The 17,500-nt window shown below is 41.5% G+C and overlaps 1 protein-coding gene across 1 annotated transcript in view; it reads right to left on the bottom strand.

Moving 5' to 3' along the window:
* Positions 1-2,491: 2,491 nt before the first annotated feature.
* Positions 2,492-17,500, bottom strand: part of LOC138013751 (polycystin-1-related protein-like) — a 66,638-nt gene continuing 51,629 nt past the window's right edge. Inside the window, exons 19-21 of the mRNA XM_068860823.1 lie at positions 16,213-16,431; positions 6,703-7,007; positions 2,492-4,195 (exon numbers count right to left, since the gene is read on the bottom strand). Coding sequence (XP_068716924.1) covers positions 2,933-4,195; positions 6,703-7,007; positions 16,213-16,431 — 1,787 coding nt within the window. The 3' untranslated portion in view covers positions 2,492-2,932. The remainder of the gene's footprint in view (positions 4,196-6,702; positions 7,008-16,212; positions 16,432-17,500) is intronic.

The following is a 17,500-nucleotide window of genomic DNA, read 5'->3' as shown; positions in this document are numbered from 1 at the left end:
GGACCCAAGCTCCGTGTCCTGTCCGGTTATCAGCTGCTGTTAAATTCATCAGCTATCGTGGAATCGAAGCAGAAAATGCTCATTTCCAGCCAAGTGCGTGGGGATTTTTGACTACGAAACATTCACAAATGATGTAGCCTTAGCTTTGTGTGAAAAAATCTTGGCTGGGATGGCGGATTTTCGAGTCGAAAACCGCCTCTGAGCTGACTACGGTCAAAATCTTAGTGTGCAGCCTTGACTTCGTCTTTGAACATTGAAAACACGGACTTCCCGAAACTGTAAAATAAACTCCAAAAGGCACAAGAATACACCAGAGGTGAGTCATTTTTATTCATTTTATTGAATGAAAGTTAAATTGAGCATTTTTTAGGCTTTACAATCGACGGTATTTTATTTCCCATACAAAGTCCTATAACGCGTTTAAATTCTCAAAGGCTGTCTGTAGTGACGCGAGCTTGGGCTGCCTAATGTTTAACCGGCGACTTTGAGGGATCCTTCCAAAGGCATATTTGTGCACACCATACCTTTCTTTGGTGATTTTCGACCCGAGGCGATTAAACATTGAAAGAAATGGGTGGATTTCGTCAAAGCAGAACTGGCCAAATGGCTACCAACGAAGTACTCTGCAGTGTGTTCAGTTCACTTTAAGCTAGACGACTTCGTCTTCCAGTACGCTTTGGTGCCAACGCTAAGCAAAGCTAAAAAAAGGACAAGATCGGAATTGTTGTTTTTCTGATCTGACGGTTCATGCGATCGATGTCGACACATCTTTGCCCCTAAGAGAAAGGAACAAAAGAAAGGTGATGATGTTTATCTCGCGCCTTGCTGCCAGAATGAAACTTGCTTAATTGTACCACATGCATGATAGCATGATTTACGCTGTTTGTCTTTTTCTCCTTAAAGATTGTACGAGATGCGCTTACAGGAACATCGGCGCCTAGCTCGCTGGTGATACCGCCTCCCGAAAATCCGCTTGTGGAAGAGGAAGTGGGGATAGAGACGGAGGACCAAAAACCAGCTGAGCAGATCGAAGAAGTTGCATTGTCAAGCGATGAACGAACTGAGACTCCAGATGATGACAATGGTTTCAGCTGTACAAGCTGTAGTACCTTCAAATGCGAAAACAGAAAGCTAAGAAATCAGCTGAAATCATTGCAAAGCAGATTGCAAATGAAGGAGAGAAGACAGGATCTGAAAAAGACTCGAAGCCAAGGTGTGTATTCAGGTGAAATTTACACGTCCGCTTTTTTAACTGAAAACGATAAGAGCTAATGAGCATAGTTTTGTTTCAACCAGCAAAAGTCTTTGAGAAGCGAATTTCTGGCGAAGAAGCCACTGAGACTGAGAATTCAGAGGTGCCACACAGTGATTATGAAGAATATGCCGAGTTGGATGGAGATGAAGAGACAGGAGGTGAAGGTGACAGTCAGACAGAGGATGAGGACGAAACAGGAACTACGACAGAAACTGAAACGGAAACAGAGGAAGAAATAGAAAAATGTAGGCTACTCAGAAATATGAGTCTGACAAGTTAAATTGAGAAACCGGCCTCTATTCCTCTGGACATTGAAAATGCTGATTGACATATGAAAAACTTGACTTTAGGAAATCAATCGTACCAACTCTTGTGCTTCACAGTTATTTTAATTATTTTTATTTGAAATTGCTTCAAGGTACATAATTTTGTATCTGCAGGTTATCAGTGGCTGGTACAAAATTGAGGACAGAACCCAAGCTTATTGTAATTCTCAGCCAATTGTTGCTTCTCTTTCAATTACGTCATGTTTGCAAGGCAGAAAATCCAGAGCTGGAGCCCAAGCAAGTTGAAACAGAGGCTGTCATTACATTAGCTGTTCCAACCCTAAATGCCCTAAAAAAGTAAATACGTGGTACAGCCAGCCTTTAATTTCAAATTCACAGATACTAGCTTGAAATTTTCTCCTATGTATGGCTGTCGTTTTGGCTGGAGGATATGTAACAAACGTGTTTCAGGTTTTCAAGCATATGGGCCTTGCGGCTGTGTTTCACTTAAACAAATACCAAAAGGTAAGTTCTGGAAAACTGTATATACACAGGTCTAGCATTGAAAGCAGTTGAAGCTAATTGAACAATTACATGTACCTACACTGGAGAAGCACGAGCAGCCATACGCTGACTTTAGGCTGCATGACTTAGTTAACTCTGGGTCCATTATCCTCTCAGCAACCAACAGCCATAATAAACTGCTATTCCTGTTTGATGGCTAGTAACACTACACCTACTGTGCAATAAAGGCAAAGAAACTTTACTTTTACAGGTTAACAACTAAAAGCTGCAAGCTTGTGAGATGTGTGGGAGAACTGCTGTTTATATAATTTTAGGGAAGATAACTGGAGAACCCAGAAAACAACCCACACGAGATGCGGGTTCGGAGAATCGAACCCCGGGCCACATTGGTAGGCGAGCGCTCTCATCACTATGCCATCCCTGCACTCTGTACAATCAGTTTGCCTGTTTTCTATTGCATTCTACTAAATTATTTTCATATTTTTGCTATAGAGCAAATTGTTTCCAACAATATTGATTTACTAGGAAAGGTATCAAGCCAAGTTTCTAGCCAAAGTTAAAGCTGTCAGTGAGGGAGTTTCCATCGCTGGTGATGGCAGGCACGATAACATGGGTCATAGTGCAAAGTTTGGTGCATATACCATGCTCTGTTGCACTATCCACATGATTATACACTTTGTTTTAATTCAGGTGCGACAATTTTTGCAATGTTAATGGAGAGTTTGTGGTTGTTTTTCGAGTATTGCCCCGCTCACATTTTACTTCAGTCGTGAAATCGCAAAGAATAGCGGAAAATAGAACATATTAACTGATTTTCATCCAATAAAAATTGGTTTAACAAAAAAAATAAGATAGAAAAATTTACTGAATACTTTCCGGCTCAGTTTTAAGCATATGAAGAGGAGGTCAAGTTCATAAGGTGTAATCCAGATCGCGATGGAGGCGAATTACAATCTTTTACGTTAAGCATTGACTCCTCATCATTAGCTGGGTCAACAATTACAGTGATGGAAACCGATTTCTTTCCGCGTTCATCACCAACCACACTAACATCGTCATCGTCTAATTCACAGTCGTTTTCTGAATCTTCGTTTTCAACTTCCGTAGATTTATCAGATTCCTCATCACCCTCATCGGAAAACTCTTCCTCCATTCTCTTATTTTTCCGATAGCACACGAGCTTCCTTATCAACTGTTTTTCACTGTGTTTTTTCATTTCTTCATCGAACAAAGGTATGCTGTCGCAAATGTCATTTTCCGTAAAATCGTAGTCTGTTTCAAAAACCAGCATCATCAGTATTTTTTTCTTAATGGTAGCGTTTTCAAGTTCAAACCAAGTGGAATGTCTTATATGGTCCATACAGATATTTCTGAGAGCGCACTGAATGTTCTCCGTCATCTCTTCGATACTGTCCATGTCAAGATCAAACTTGTTCTTGGGTTCCTTGTAGGATGGTTTGATGGCCGGTCCAACCTGTTTGCCAACAGTCTTCTTGAAGGTATGAAACATGAAATCCAGAATCTCATGTTCGTTTGACTGTATTGCCGCGTCGTTGGCAACTTCGTTAAGTACATCGTTTAAAATGCCAATAAATACATTCATAAGCACGAAGCAGACGCTGACAACATACGTAAAAAAGAAAATAGGACCAAGGATTCGACTGGAATCTGTCAAAGCGTGGAACTGAAAGCTGCCAAGAGTCATAGACAATAAGCTACCCATGGTGGTGAGGAAAGACGAGTAATCATCGTTGTCTACTCCGAACACCAGAAAGGCGAATTGACAATATGCAAGGAACCAGATACAGAACATAAGCATGAACGACATCAAAGGCTTTGAAGCTATTTTGATCGTCTGAATTAACGTAGAGACGCGACGATTAAACTTCAACAGGCGAAGAAACTTCAAAAATGCGAAGAAAACAGCAAAAGCTGTGGTAGCAGCAACCCATTCGTCTATAAAAGCGACGTATTGAAAGCTGACGAACTTTTCGGGCGTTTCCAGCATGTTTCTTACTGAATACGCGGTTATGGCGTGACGAGTAAAGTACAGCCCGACAGCAGATAATGAGAAACCAAGGACTAATAGCTCGGGATAATGCCATGGGTCACGGAAATATTCATTTCTTTCCCGCGTGTAATTCTTGATCTGCAAAAAGTATACTTAGTTTAAAAAGAGCAAAATCATCGATCCATCAACAAGCAATTTATGGAAGCTGACCACGATGAACGGTTTTAGGTGTTACAGAGGAAAATTAAAAAACGCTTATTGATAAGTGAAAGTAACGCGTACTTTCTCTTCCAAAGTTCTACAACGCAGTTGCAAAGAAGCAAGGTGGAAAAAAATCCACACTCGTTTAACGAAACTAGAACTCATGCACCCTGCTAGCAGAGTCTTTCTTTCGCTCGCTCGATTTTCGCGTTCTCGAGAAAGGCTCTGCATGAATCGAGTAAGATCTTTATTGAATATGCGCTGCATGTTGCCAGGATACAGTCTCGAACCCAAGCCTAATATGCCAGATCTCTCCGCCAGCTTGGTTTTTTATGGTACAGCGGGCTCAATTATAACCATCGGTTTTGTCACTAAACGGACGCTCGCACTGCTAAAACCGGTTTCACGAGAGAAAACAAGGCCAGAAGTTCGGGCTGCGGCGGCTTCAAAGAGTTGACGCGATTCGGGCAGAGCCTCCTCTTCTCCTCCTCAGTAAAGAAAAAGACAAAAGGAGGCTCTGCTCGCAGGGTGGAACTCATACGATTGCGATTGCGAAGTTGACGCAATGAAAAAAAAATCAAAAATATAGCTATTTATAGACCTTGCCATAAAATTTCAAAATGTTAAACCGCCGAAGAAAACAAGTCGTTCTTTTAGAAATTTATTAGAATCAAAGGTTGTCTTAAAGCATCTCAGAATGAAGATGAGCGGTATAAAAAGTGAATGACGTTTCGATGACTCCATGTCATCATTATCAAGTTCGAAATACATGATAGAATTATATAACTAATTGCAGTATATAACTAATTATATAACTAATTGCAGACAGTACTGTTTCGGCCTTCTAGGCCTCATCAGTGCAGTGCTGATGTTTAGGAAGGAGGTTAAGCTTTTGTGGCATTTACGTGGGACTCCCTAAGGGCCAGTTTTTTTATGTGATAACGCTGGACCAACATGTGATTCACAGGCGGACAAGGGTAATTAATGTAAAACTGGCCCTTATGGAGTCCCACGTAAATGCCACACATTAAGTGATAAATCAGCCATGTTACCAGCATGGTTGTCCTGATAGTGTAGTGGTCATCACACCCGACTGGTGATCAGGGGGGCGTGTGTTCAAATCCCGCTCAGGGCAATTACAGTTTTCCCCAGAAGTTGTCCAGTGTTGAGTTTCCCGTAAACTTCTCTCTCTCTCTCTCTCTCTCTCTCTCTCTCTCTCTCTCTCTCTCTCTATATATATATATAGTTTGAAGGGACCATGGACGGACAACCCCTGAATGGCATATTTCATTGGAGAAAAACATTTTATGCACTGAGTGAGATTTGAAGCCACGTCCCCCTTATTACCGGTTGGGTGTGACCTCCACTACACTATCAGAGCAACCATGCATGCTGGCTACATGGCCAATCTGGATATCGAATGGCAATTTTTACGAGGTCATCCCGGGCCAATGCTTTTCCCCAACTAGTGTAGTGGTGATCACACCCAACCGGTAATCAGGGGTACATGAGTTCAAATCCCGTTCAGGGCATAAAATGTTTTTCTCCAATGAAAAATGTCCGCCCTTGTTCCCTTCAAACTTCATTGATTAACTACATTTCGCCGAGGCTTGAACAGTGAATCCTGGATCCTCCTGGGGACAGAAATGCGCTGTTGGCTCGAGAGACCCTCTTAACTTGTATATATATATATAGTAACAACGGTGTTAAGATATTTAGGGAGGGATGTTAAAGTATTTAATAATATCAGGAGCCCATCCGCAGCGTGCAACTTCCATACAGCGTCTGTGAAACGGCGTTTTCACAAGTATGTTTATTTTTAGACTAGCCCTTCCCGCGAATTAGGTCAAAAAACAAAGGCAGTTCCGGTAAGGTGAGCCTATGACGTCAGCTTAATTTCTTGCAATTGGTCATCGGGCTCCTGTGGGAGTCTCATTCGCGGGAAATTCAATCTAAAAATAAATCGGTCTGTGAAAACACCGTTACACGAACACAGTAGAGTTGTAGGCTCCGGGTCATGGGTTCCTGATAATATACATGAAAAAACCACTTGATTCTGATTGGCTGCGAGCAGTGCAGTTCAAGTGTAACACAGTGCAAAAAGGGTAATACACCTGTGCAAAAAGTGTAATACCAGTGCAAATTACACATCGAAATTCTGGATTATGACTGGCTAATAAACAATAGGGTTTGGTCAGAACCAATCAAATCTTTTGTTTTCAAATCAAGCCCTTTCCCTGAATTTGAAACAGTGCCATGAGCTTTTCCCCTCATAATGATAAGGGAAGCCGATTGCTTTGCAATTCAGACTATTTCTGAAAGGGTGGTACTAAAAACACTTTCTGGAGCCCAACCTGCTTCCCTACGGTGACAGATCAAATTTAGTACCATTCAAAGATTTCGCTATCTACTTCCACAGTCAGATAGCTTCTTAAATATCTTACCTGTTTGTATAAAAAATATAGCAGGAACACTATGTAGATTATTTCACAAGCCATGACAAACACCATTTCAGGTCCCAGGTAGCGGTAAAGCTTCAAAGTTTGAATTTTAGGTTGGTGGTAATACCCTCCAGTGGTCAGAATCTCTGTGAGTAAAGTGATGGCAGTAAAGAAGTTGGCCTGGGCATTGTACACCGTGAACTCCGCAAAAATTGCCCTTGTGTAACGATCAATCCATTTATGTGATTCAAGCTGTTTGGATAACTCTAAGGCTTTCGGTCGATCATCTCCAAAGTCAGCAATGTAACCTGACAAAGGGTAATCAAATACAGTTGAATTCCTTTAATTCGAAGTCGCAAGGGAAAGAGAAAATAGTTCGAATTAGCAGGGGTTCCAAATAAGAGATTTTGAACCGAATATTTAAAAATTATTGGGCGACGTTGAGCAAAATGTCGTGATTTGTCAGTGGCAAGCAGACGGCTTCGGCAAATAACTGATCTGCGAGACACTGATCTGACAAATCACGAGATTTTGCGATAACCGAGTTCAATAATTGTTTTATCATTCGATTACTGAGTTTGTTTTTCATAATTCCAAACAATTAAATCACTATCTGAAAGCTCAGGAAAGCGAACTGCTAGTTTCACTCAAGAGCGTGGTTTCAATTAATTACCCATGAGCAGAGTCTTATTTGCAGCAAAACACTTGTTCTGCCTCGTCATCATTCGCACTACGAAGTCACTAGAGAAAGCACTAGCCGCCAGAGTGGTCAGTGCATTTGCTGCCTTCGCTCGAGTTGGTCGAAAAAATTTTTGCAAGGTGCAAAAAACTTCATTTCAGCGTTTTACCCACTGGAATCACCCAGAAAACATTGTCCAAGATAGTACCTACGATCGAGGAACATTATCTCACAGACTCCAATTCATTTGTCTCGCACGGATGGATACAACAAGCGAGAACCGTGGAGCTGACGGCCATACCAGGCCCGTTGAAAAAGGCTCAACCGAAATTGTTGCTACAATCAGCAACATGAGCTCACTGGTAGCAAAATCGCTAGCGACACTACATTGAACTATGACAAATTCCTTTAACGACATGAAGACCTCTCTTGATCAGTTAGCAGTCGGAGAAATTCACGATGGACCTCTGAACATTGAATCGGATGACGATGCGCCGGGGACAACGCGCGCCAAAAACGATTCTGGTAAACAACAGGACTCAGGTCAGCAATCTGGCTCCTGTATAAGCAAAGAAAGCAGTAGCATTGACCAGCAATCTAGGGCTACTGAGAAGAGAGGTCAGGATTTGTTACCTAAGGACTCTGATGCCTTGAACGATTCACAAAATCACTCGGAGGAGATCGAGGTATTGGCAGGAATTGCCGACACTTTTAAACTAGATGAGAAGAAAGCGCCTGCTGTAAATGAGCAGGTCGCGAAAATAGTGCGAGGGTTAATGAGAGAAAAGCTCTCAGAAGACGTATTTACTGACACTCAATACTGCTACAAGAGATATGAAAACTGTGATTGCTTGGAAACCACCAAAATCAATCACCTTATCTGGGACAAACTTAAACCAGAGACACGATCAGCTGATTTTAAACTACAGCGAATTCAAGGGAACCCCATCAAAGGTGTTATTCCTTTGGTTTCTATCATCCAGGAGCTAGTGCAAGCTCGGGATAAGCTTCTAAAGGATGCTTTGGACATCTCCCAAATGGTCAAAATGACTACTGATGCCACTGCGCTCATCGGCGCTGTCAACTTTCAGCTTAACATGCGGTGCCGTGAACAGATTAAACCAGAGCTGACTACAAAAATTTGTGTTCAAGCTCAGTGCCATTTACTGATTCCTTGTTTGGCAACGACTCCGACCTTTCAAATCAGCTCAAAGACAACTAAAGTGAGCAGGAAAATTCGCCGTGATTTTAAAGGCGATGCTCGCAAAACACATGGTAACAAGAGCTACAGAAATATAAAACGCAAAGGGTTTGGTTACAAACACAGTCAAGAGGAACATACCTGTTCCACCAAGCCTTTAAACTGGGAAAGGCCCAGCCTCCACTATCAAAAGAACTAGAAAGAGGGGAGGAGGCAAAAATAGGACCAGAATGCCCCTCAAGTGACGTAAGCACTGCCAATAACCTCAAGGTCTTTCAAGCAGGTAGACTGAAAAACTTCATCCCTACATGGAAAGAAATTACTTCAGACCCAGAGATGCTTGACTGGGTAGAGCACACACACATTGAATTTGTGCACAATAAACACCCTATACAAGTGGGTGGTCCCAGAGTCATTAGATTTAACCATGTGGAATCTGAGATTATAGACTCTGAAGTCACAAAGCTCCTTTGCAAAGGTGTAATTTTGAATCCAAACACTCATAAGGTAAATTTTTTTCACCAATTTTTCTCAGCTTAAAAAGGAATGGTGTTGACTACTGCATGATTCTAAACCTAAAGGAGCTTAACAAATTTGTTGTTACATTTACAGACATTTAAAAATAGACTCTTTAAAATCTGTCACAGATTTAGTGACTCAGGGATGTTTCATGGGATCATTGGATATCAAAGATGCCTACTACACAGTACCAGTTGCTAAAGAGCATCAACAGTACTTAACGTTTTCATGGAGGGACAACTGATATCAGTTTACCTGCTCACCTAATGGGTTTGCCTCTGCTCCCAGAATATTCACTAAAATTCTTAACCAGTCTTTAAGATGCTTAGACAAAAAGGTTTCTTATTATCATCATACATTGATGATTGCTATCTTCAAGATGATACCTTTGAAGAGTGTGCTGAGAATGTAACACAAACTGTATCCTTGCTTGAAAACTTGGGGTTTTACATCCAAAGGGAATAATCTATACTGATCCCTTCTCAAATATTGACCTACCTGGGGTTTGTATTGAATTTCACCACCATAACTGTGCAGCTCACCCCTGAGAGAATGACAAAACTCAAGCTGGCTTGGGACAAGTTATTGAAGGAAGACCAGTGCACAATTCAGAACCTGGCAGAAGTAGTAGGCCCGACTGTTTCTAGTTTTCAGGGGGTATGACATGGCCCGTTGCACTATAGAAGTCTAGAACATGACAAAACTCAGGCTCTGGTGGCACGCAGAGCAAAATTCTCTGCCCTTTGTGCTCTATCGGAACAATCTAAGCTAGACCTACAACGGTGGTTGTGCAATGTCTCCTCCTCTTATAAGCTTATCTCTCATGGTAACCCTGATATCATCCTCCAAACAGATGCCTCTTCCCAGGGGTGGGGAGGTGTAAGAGATGAACAACGGACAGGGAGGTGGGCTAATGAGGAAGCATCACACCACATTAACTATTTGGAGCTTCTTGTCATTTTATTGGCCATTAAATCCTTGTGTGCTACTTGCTCAAATTGCCACATTCAAGTACAATGTGACAACACGACGGCTGTTTGCCGTGTCAATAATATAGGTAGATCTAAGTCTAAAGAGTGTAATGCTCTCACGAAAGAGATTTGGGCACATTGTATCTCCCATACCGTTTGGCTAAGTGCCACACACTTAACTGGATGCGAAAACACCCAAGTAGACTTAGAATCCAGGCAGTTCAATGATCGCACTGAATGGATACTTGATCCTAGTACTTACAAACTAATTACACTTACATTGTGGACCCCAACCATTGATCTGTTTGCCTCCAGGTTGAACAAACAGTGCTTGTCTTATGTCTCCTGGAGACCAGATCCAGAAGCCTTCTTTCTAGATGCATTCTCTGTAGATTGGAGTAAAATTATTTTTATGTATTTACCCCATTTAGCCTGATAGTAAGATGCCTGGACAACATTCAATCCTGCAAAGCAGAAGGAATCCTTGTGGTACCCTTTTGGCCCAGTCAGATCTGGTACCCAACAGGAGGACACTCTTGGCGCAACCAGGAGGACACGCCTGACCTGGAGGACACTCCTGGCCCAACCAGGAACACACAAGCTTCACCCCTTAAGGGAGGAACTGGATCTACTAGCTGGTCACTAATGCGGAGAGCGTATCAAAACCGAGGCTTTTCTGAAAACGCTACCAATGTTGTCTTGCAGTCCTGGAGACAATCCTCACGGCAGCAGTATGACGTCCACATCAAGAAATGGCTCCTTTTCTGTTCTGAAAGGAAGATTTATCCAAGTCAACCCCTGTAGGTGCGGAAGTTGACTTCCTGGCATTGCTCTATGAAAAGGGGCTCTCTTACAGCAGTATTAACACAGCTCGTTGTGCCCTCTCAGCCATTCTGGATCCTTATGGAGCTTCACGCACTACGTTTGGTGAGCACCCAGACGTCAAGAGGTTCATGAAAGGCATTTTTCAGTGTCGACCCCCTTGACCTCGTTACAATAAAACCTGGGATGTGAACATAGTGCTACAACATATTGTCTCCCTTGATGACTGACTCAAACAACTTACCACTTCAAAAGATCTAACCATGAAACTAGCCATGCTTGTGTCCCTAACTACAGCACAAAGGGGACAGTCAGTACATTTCACGGACACTAAGGGTATGGTTGCCGAGAAGGAAGCATATACATTTATGCTCAGTACAAACATTAAGCAAAGCAGACCCACAAAGTCACCATCTGAACGCATTATTAGATTGAGGGCCTATCCTACTGATATGAAACTCTGTGTCGTAGATACATGTTCAGTTTACTTAAGAAAGACACACCCCATTCGGGGCAATGAGAGCAGCCTTTTTCTTACATATCAGAAGTCTAATACGAAGGCAAGCAGTGATTGTATCCGACGTCGGATACAACAACTCAAGCAACTTTCTGGGGTTGATGTTGCAGTGTATAAAACCCATAGTGTTAGATCGGCAGCTTCCTCCAAAGCTAAGGCTAACAAAGCATCTCTCTTAGAGATTATGAAAACAGCAGGGTGGGACTCAGTTGCAATATTTGCAAGGTTTTATGACAAGGAAATTGACACCACACAGGCATTCTCCTACATTGTTCTTACAAGTTAAGCCATTACTGCTGTGTTATACACAATAAATATTGTTCTTAGACTCATTCGTGTGCAAGGCAGTTGCTTTGAAATCTCACTTGACTTCTCGTGCTACTGATGACTCGACAGAATCCCAATCAAACTTTAACTTACAGGTAAGTCTCGTTTAATTTTAGATTTGTAGGCAGTTATTTGCAGGTTACGTGGTGGGCTCTCGGCCAATGAAAAACAAGGAAAAAAACATCGAATGATAAATCTTTATGTTGGTAGGTCTTTTACGTATATAGTAACAATTTCACCAAGTCTTTGTAAAAGTGTAAAGGGGAATTCTATATCTACAGTCTTTCCGCCAGAAATCCATGTTTTTAGCGGCTTTATAATTTACGGTACTGGCAGATTGTGTGCAATGGACACCAGCAGACAACGTCTGAAGTTTGTCAACCACCTTTTAAAATTAAACTTAGAAACAAAACGGGAGAATCAAGTGCATAAGAAACAAAAATGAGTTCGAATAAGTGAAGAATTTGAAATAACCGAGTTCGAACTAAGCGTAGTAAAATCGACTCAAAAACGAAGCAGACCGAAGGGAAATGAAAATTAGTTCGAAATAGGGGGAAGTTTGAAACACCCGAGTTCGAAATAATGGGTTTCAACTGTAATGCTTAGGACGAAAAAACCTTAAATAATCGGGGGTGGGAGCGAAATAATTGGATCTCAGTTATTAATTGGTCGTTCCACTTTTTCCCGAGTTATTCATTATTCATAATTGAAATTTGGTTTTATTCCCTTTACACCCCCGATAAAGAATTAACATATGAAAGACTAGCATTCTCTCAGGATTCATACTTTTGTGAGCTTTGGTGATAAAAGGGGCATATAACTCCTTAGACGACATAAAGTTTTGCTGTTATATAAAACACTCTTTAACAAATAAAGAAGCCTCGATTTGATTTGTTCTGTTGTAAAGCTCCCAGGAAGCGGATAGAGCACGAACGAAGTGTAGCAGAAACACGAGACTTAATCAAGTGTTTTCCTACTTCTTGAGTGCTCTATCCGCTTCCTAAGCGCTTTGCAACGGAACGGATCACAGGCGAGGCTTCTTTATTTGTTGCATTATAAAAAAAAAATTAATTTCGTCAAGCATTCGGTTAAAAATTTCGGAAAACACTATTTTCCAAATCCTACAAGAGGCGTCAGACCTTGTCAGCCCATCCTTGGAGACCCAGGGTCATCCAGTCGGGGCAGGAGGAAAGGTGACGAAAGTTTTCAAGAACGGGGAAAGAGCCCCTTGGTACCGACTCTTACCAGACCATTTCCAAACGGCTCCTTGTTGGGCACAAAATATTCTCTGTATTATTGTGCCCAATCGTCGAACAACACTCTCGAATCACTTTCGTGTGTTCTTATCACTGTTATTTCGCCATACTTGTCCGGTTTGTTCACCAAGGTTGCGGGAACTTTGATTTTGACTTTCCTGACCAGGGGATGAAACAACTGAATGATCACTTGGGAATTCGTTTTGGATGCTAGCAAAGGAAACTTTCTAATGTGTTTCGTACTCGAGGTATCGTTTTAATTCAAGCATATTTACGTACCCTTGCCTCGTTGTATGCATTCTTGAATACCCTCTTTAACATATAGGTAGGTTTCTGGATTAATAGTATCTTCATCAAACGGAAACTTGGGGTAACCAGACAAAGTAATGAACACGTTTTCCTGAGTTGCACGGTAGCAGTTAAGACTTACAAATTAATGTCTGTCATTACTCTAGCTAGCACAGAAATAAGAAAAGCGATTGTTGAAAGTCTGAAGTCTTTTCCAGATGCTGAGGATCTAAAACCTGAGCAAATGTTAATTGTTAACTTGAGGATGTCGTTCGCAGAAAGGATATATGAGGGAGCTTAAGCACGCGCGTTTTTGACACGCGGACGGCAACCGGAAGTGAGCTGTTTTCCCTTTAACTTGTCTTCACACAACCAAATTTATATTTCTAAGTATCTTTTCTCCATCAGAGATGATTAGTATAAAAATTTAGGAGACACCACTGTCCTGCCATGCGAAATGTTCACTTCCGGTTGCCCGCTCACGTCTCAAAAACGCGCGTGCTTAAGCTCCCTATTGTATTTGCAGCGCGACCCACTGGATTTGGTAAAAGCCTTACATTTCAGCTCTTGTAAGCGTTTATGAGGGCCCCCGCAGGAAGGTGAGGCGGGGGGGGGGGGATTCCTTGTTCCCTCAACATGTTTACTGGCGTTCCCTTGTTCCCGAAATTACTTTGAAACTTATTCTCAGCTTCTTGATCCCTAAGATATTTTGTGTTTGTTTCCCTGTTCCCCAGTTCAAATTAGTCATGTTTCCTTGTTCCCCCAAACCCCAGGGAGACCCTCGTTTATAAAGCTTTTTATCACTAGGGTTTCGATATGCCTCTATCTCTAATAGTAATAGGTGGTTTGCAACCAATCTCTAGCGACACAGATGACAATGCTGCAATGTTTATTGCTGGTGGAACGAACAAAAGCCGCTAATGAGAGATCTTTTGTTTCCCCTTTAAGCTCGATTGTTAACGATCAGGTGTGTTACTCGAGATCTCTTAGCTTTGAAGCTGCTTTTATTGGAGAAAGTGAGAAACAAGATCATTATATCATTGAAGGAAGAGTTAGATCTCAATTTTTATACGGAAGTCCAGAATCATTTGTTAGGGAAAGTGTTTTCACAGCTGCATTGCAGGCAGAAGGTTGTTGCTATCGTTTGTGATGAAGATAATACTGTTGTCCACTGGTAAGAAACTTACAGCTTTAAGTGCTGGACTAATGTAAAAAGCTTAAGACATAGGTTGTTATTGCGTATCGAACTATCTTTTCTTATGTATACAGATATCCATCTTTGTACCCACAAGTATACACTGCAGCCTAACATACATTTATCAAAACTTAATTTTACATGAATGTGTAGTATGCAATAATTTAGAGCCCAACGAGGTCAGCTGTTTTTTTTTTTTAAGTTGACCGCTGACTAGGTAGTGGTTTTCTATTGGATCGCAGGCTCAAGCCAGGTTACCTCCCCTAAACATAAACGAGGCTTCATTTTTCAACAACAATATAAGCAAGGTGACACACGCTAACACCAACCCGGTGTGGCCAACACATCACACATGATCACAACCATCTCACCCGGTCAATTAGCAGCCATGGACAGCTGTTTCGGCCTTTTGGGCCTCATCAGCATCACGTAGCTAACATACCAGGCGGGTGTTTAGCACCCCTGTAAGTGGCAGCTTCACATGCCATACATGTGGTAAGCTGGCTTGGGAACAGCAAAACTGCTCTCTCACGGCAAGCGTGTGGGAAGGTGGATCACATTAAGAGATCGGTGTGTCATGTAAATTAAAAATTACAGCTGTCCATGGCTGCTAATTGACCGGGTGAAATTTATCGTGAAATTCACTAGTTAGGCAATGAATTTTTCTATAGAATAAAAGGAAGACAATGATTAAATTTAGAAGTAACCAGAAACACCAAAACGCGGAAAATCCTAAAACCCTTTATTTTCACTAACCGTACAGCCAATAATAATAAATAACGCGGGAGCTCCACTATTAGGCTTGGCTAAATCTATGTATTATTTACGATACCTCCACTCCAAAACACAATAGAAAGCTCCCTTCGCTAGCATCAAAAACGAATTCCCGAGTGATCATTCAGTTCATCTCCGGTTAGGAAAGTCAAAATCGAACTTCCTGTAAAACCTTAGTGAACAAAGTATCATGGCGAAACAACAGTGCTGTGTGTGAGAACGCACGAAAGTGACTCGAGAGTTGCTGTTCCCCGATTGGGCACAATAATACAAAGGGTATTTTGCGCCCAATCAGGAGCCGGCATTCGCCAAGCCGTTTGGAAATGATCTGGTGAGAGTCGGTTCCCAAGGGGGTTCTTTCCCCCGTTCTTGAAAACTTTCGTCGCCTTTCCTCATGCCCCGATGACTGCCCCTGGGTCTCCGAGGATGTTGTCAGTCCTGCTTTTGTACTCTCAAAGAGAACGTTGTTATAACCAATCACCGTGCGCGTTATATCGAAAGGTATTATAATAAAAAAGAAACGAACTTAATTTGAGTGTCTAGTCGTTCTAGCGCTGGAGCACTAATTGGGGACAATGTAAACTGAAATTAACAATTAACGCAAATCAAGTGAAATGATGGTTTTTGAGGAGAAGGGAAACTGGAGTACCCGAAGAAAACCTCTCGTTACAGAACAGAGAACCAACAACTCAACCCACATATGACGCCGAGTCTGGAAATCGAACCCAGGCCACATTGGTGGGAGGCGAGTGCTCTCACCACTACGCCATCCCTTTAAGTCTTATCAGATCGGTGTGATCTTTCAACAGATGCAACACTCTTCTTATCCTTTTCTGTTTTTCACAGTATTGTTGTTTTTGTCACCTTCGGTTTTTTTCTCCTGCATAAGACACACCATGAATAACAATCTCGCAAAAATAAAGTGTTCATGAAAAAACATTTTCTATGATATTACAAAACCTACCTCCACCCCAGTAAGTAGCAAAATACCCCCAGTAGGGAGTCCCCTTAAGTGTCCATTGGGTTTGATAAGTCCAAGGAGTTGGTTCCAAATCTTTACTGCTCTGATTAGAGCCAAGAATCCAATGAGGCTCAAAAGCTTCTACCTCTTCATTTTCCCATGTGTAAGGAACATTGCACTCCTCGAAAGCCGAGATAAAGAAAGGCATCAGTTTGCATTTACCTGAAAAAGCGCAAAAAAGACTACATTGTGGAGTCTGGTGAGTACTGTGACGTGGTGGAACCTTGAAATCATAACATAGAATCTGATAACACTGATCAAGGTTACAAACCACACACTAAACACAGGTGTAAAACGTATAAGCATTTTTTTAATTTGTTACATTCACTATATATTTATTTATTTATTTATTTATTTATATAAATAACTAGAACTATATATATATCTGCGATGTACCTGTTGATACATTCTTTCTTAGCTATCGATTTAATTTATCATTTTAATAGGAACTCGACTAGCTTCTTATAACTATATCGGGTGCCTAGCAACGGACGTTTCTGTTTAAAATATACTTTGTAAAAACTCTGTTTTTATTTACTTAAGGTGGCTCGAACCGGTTTCATCAATTTGGAGGGAATGTCTTAAATATACAGCACCGTTTCAAGTAACGGCAATGTTATGGTACCAAATGGGACACCAAAAGGCGCATTCAGTAATGTGACGCAAAGGCTACCATGGCGACAAAAGAACAAAATTAAAAAAAAACCTATACTTTGTCTTTAAATACTTATATCTCAAAAATGAACTCGGTGACCCCTAATTTTATTGCTTGAAGGTGATTGGCACGTTAAGATAAAACTCTCTGCAAAGTTTAGAAATTCTCTGGAGCGGATTCAGAGCCACCTTAAAGTTTTGTGAAGGTGGCTATTAGTCCTTATAATACATTTTTTCTTTTCGCCTTGGCCGATCTCAGAAAACCACTGTAGGTGATATCTTCGCCAAGACGATATACCGAAATACAAGACACAAACAAACCAGAATATTGCATATTGGCAATTCAACCTGGCGAGATCCCCGTGGTGCGGAGGGTTTTAAGAAAGGCTGATCAAGGAGACAAAACCCTTGGGAGATCACACCTTTGTTATGAAGATTTTTAATCAGTTGTTATTGACATTGAAAGAAATCGTAATCCCTTAACATATATGGAGATGGAGGGAGAGGAAAGTGATTGTGTGGGGCCGAGATGCCTCTCCAGTAGAACACATCGATGATGATGTAGATAGATTACATC

This window comes from Montipora capricornis, chromosome 8 (genome assembly GCF_036669925.1).
Source record: "Montipora capricornis isolate CH-2021 chromosome 8, ASM3666992v2, whole genome shotgun sequence".
Lineage (NCBI taxonomy): Eukaryota > Metazoa > Cnidaria > Anthozoa > Scleractinia > Acroporidae > Montipora > Montipora capricornis.
Note: the sequence above shows the minus strand (reverse complement) of the source record. Positions and strands in the feature narration are given on the sequence as shown.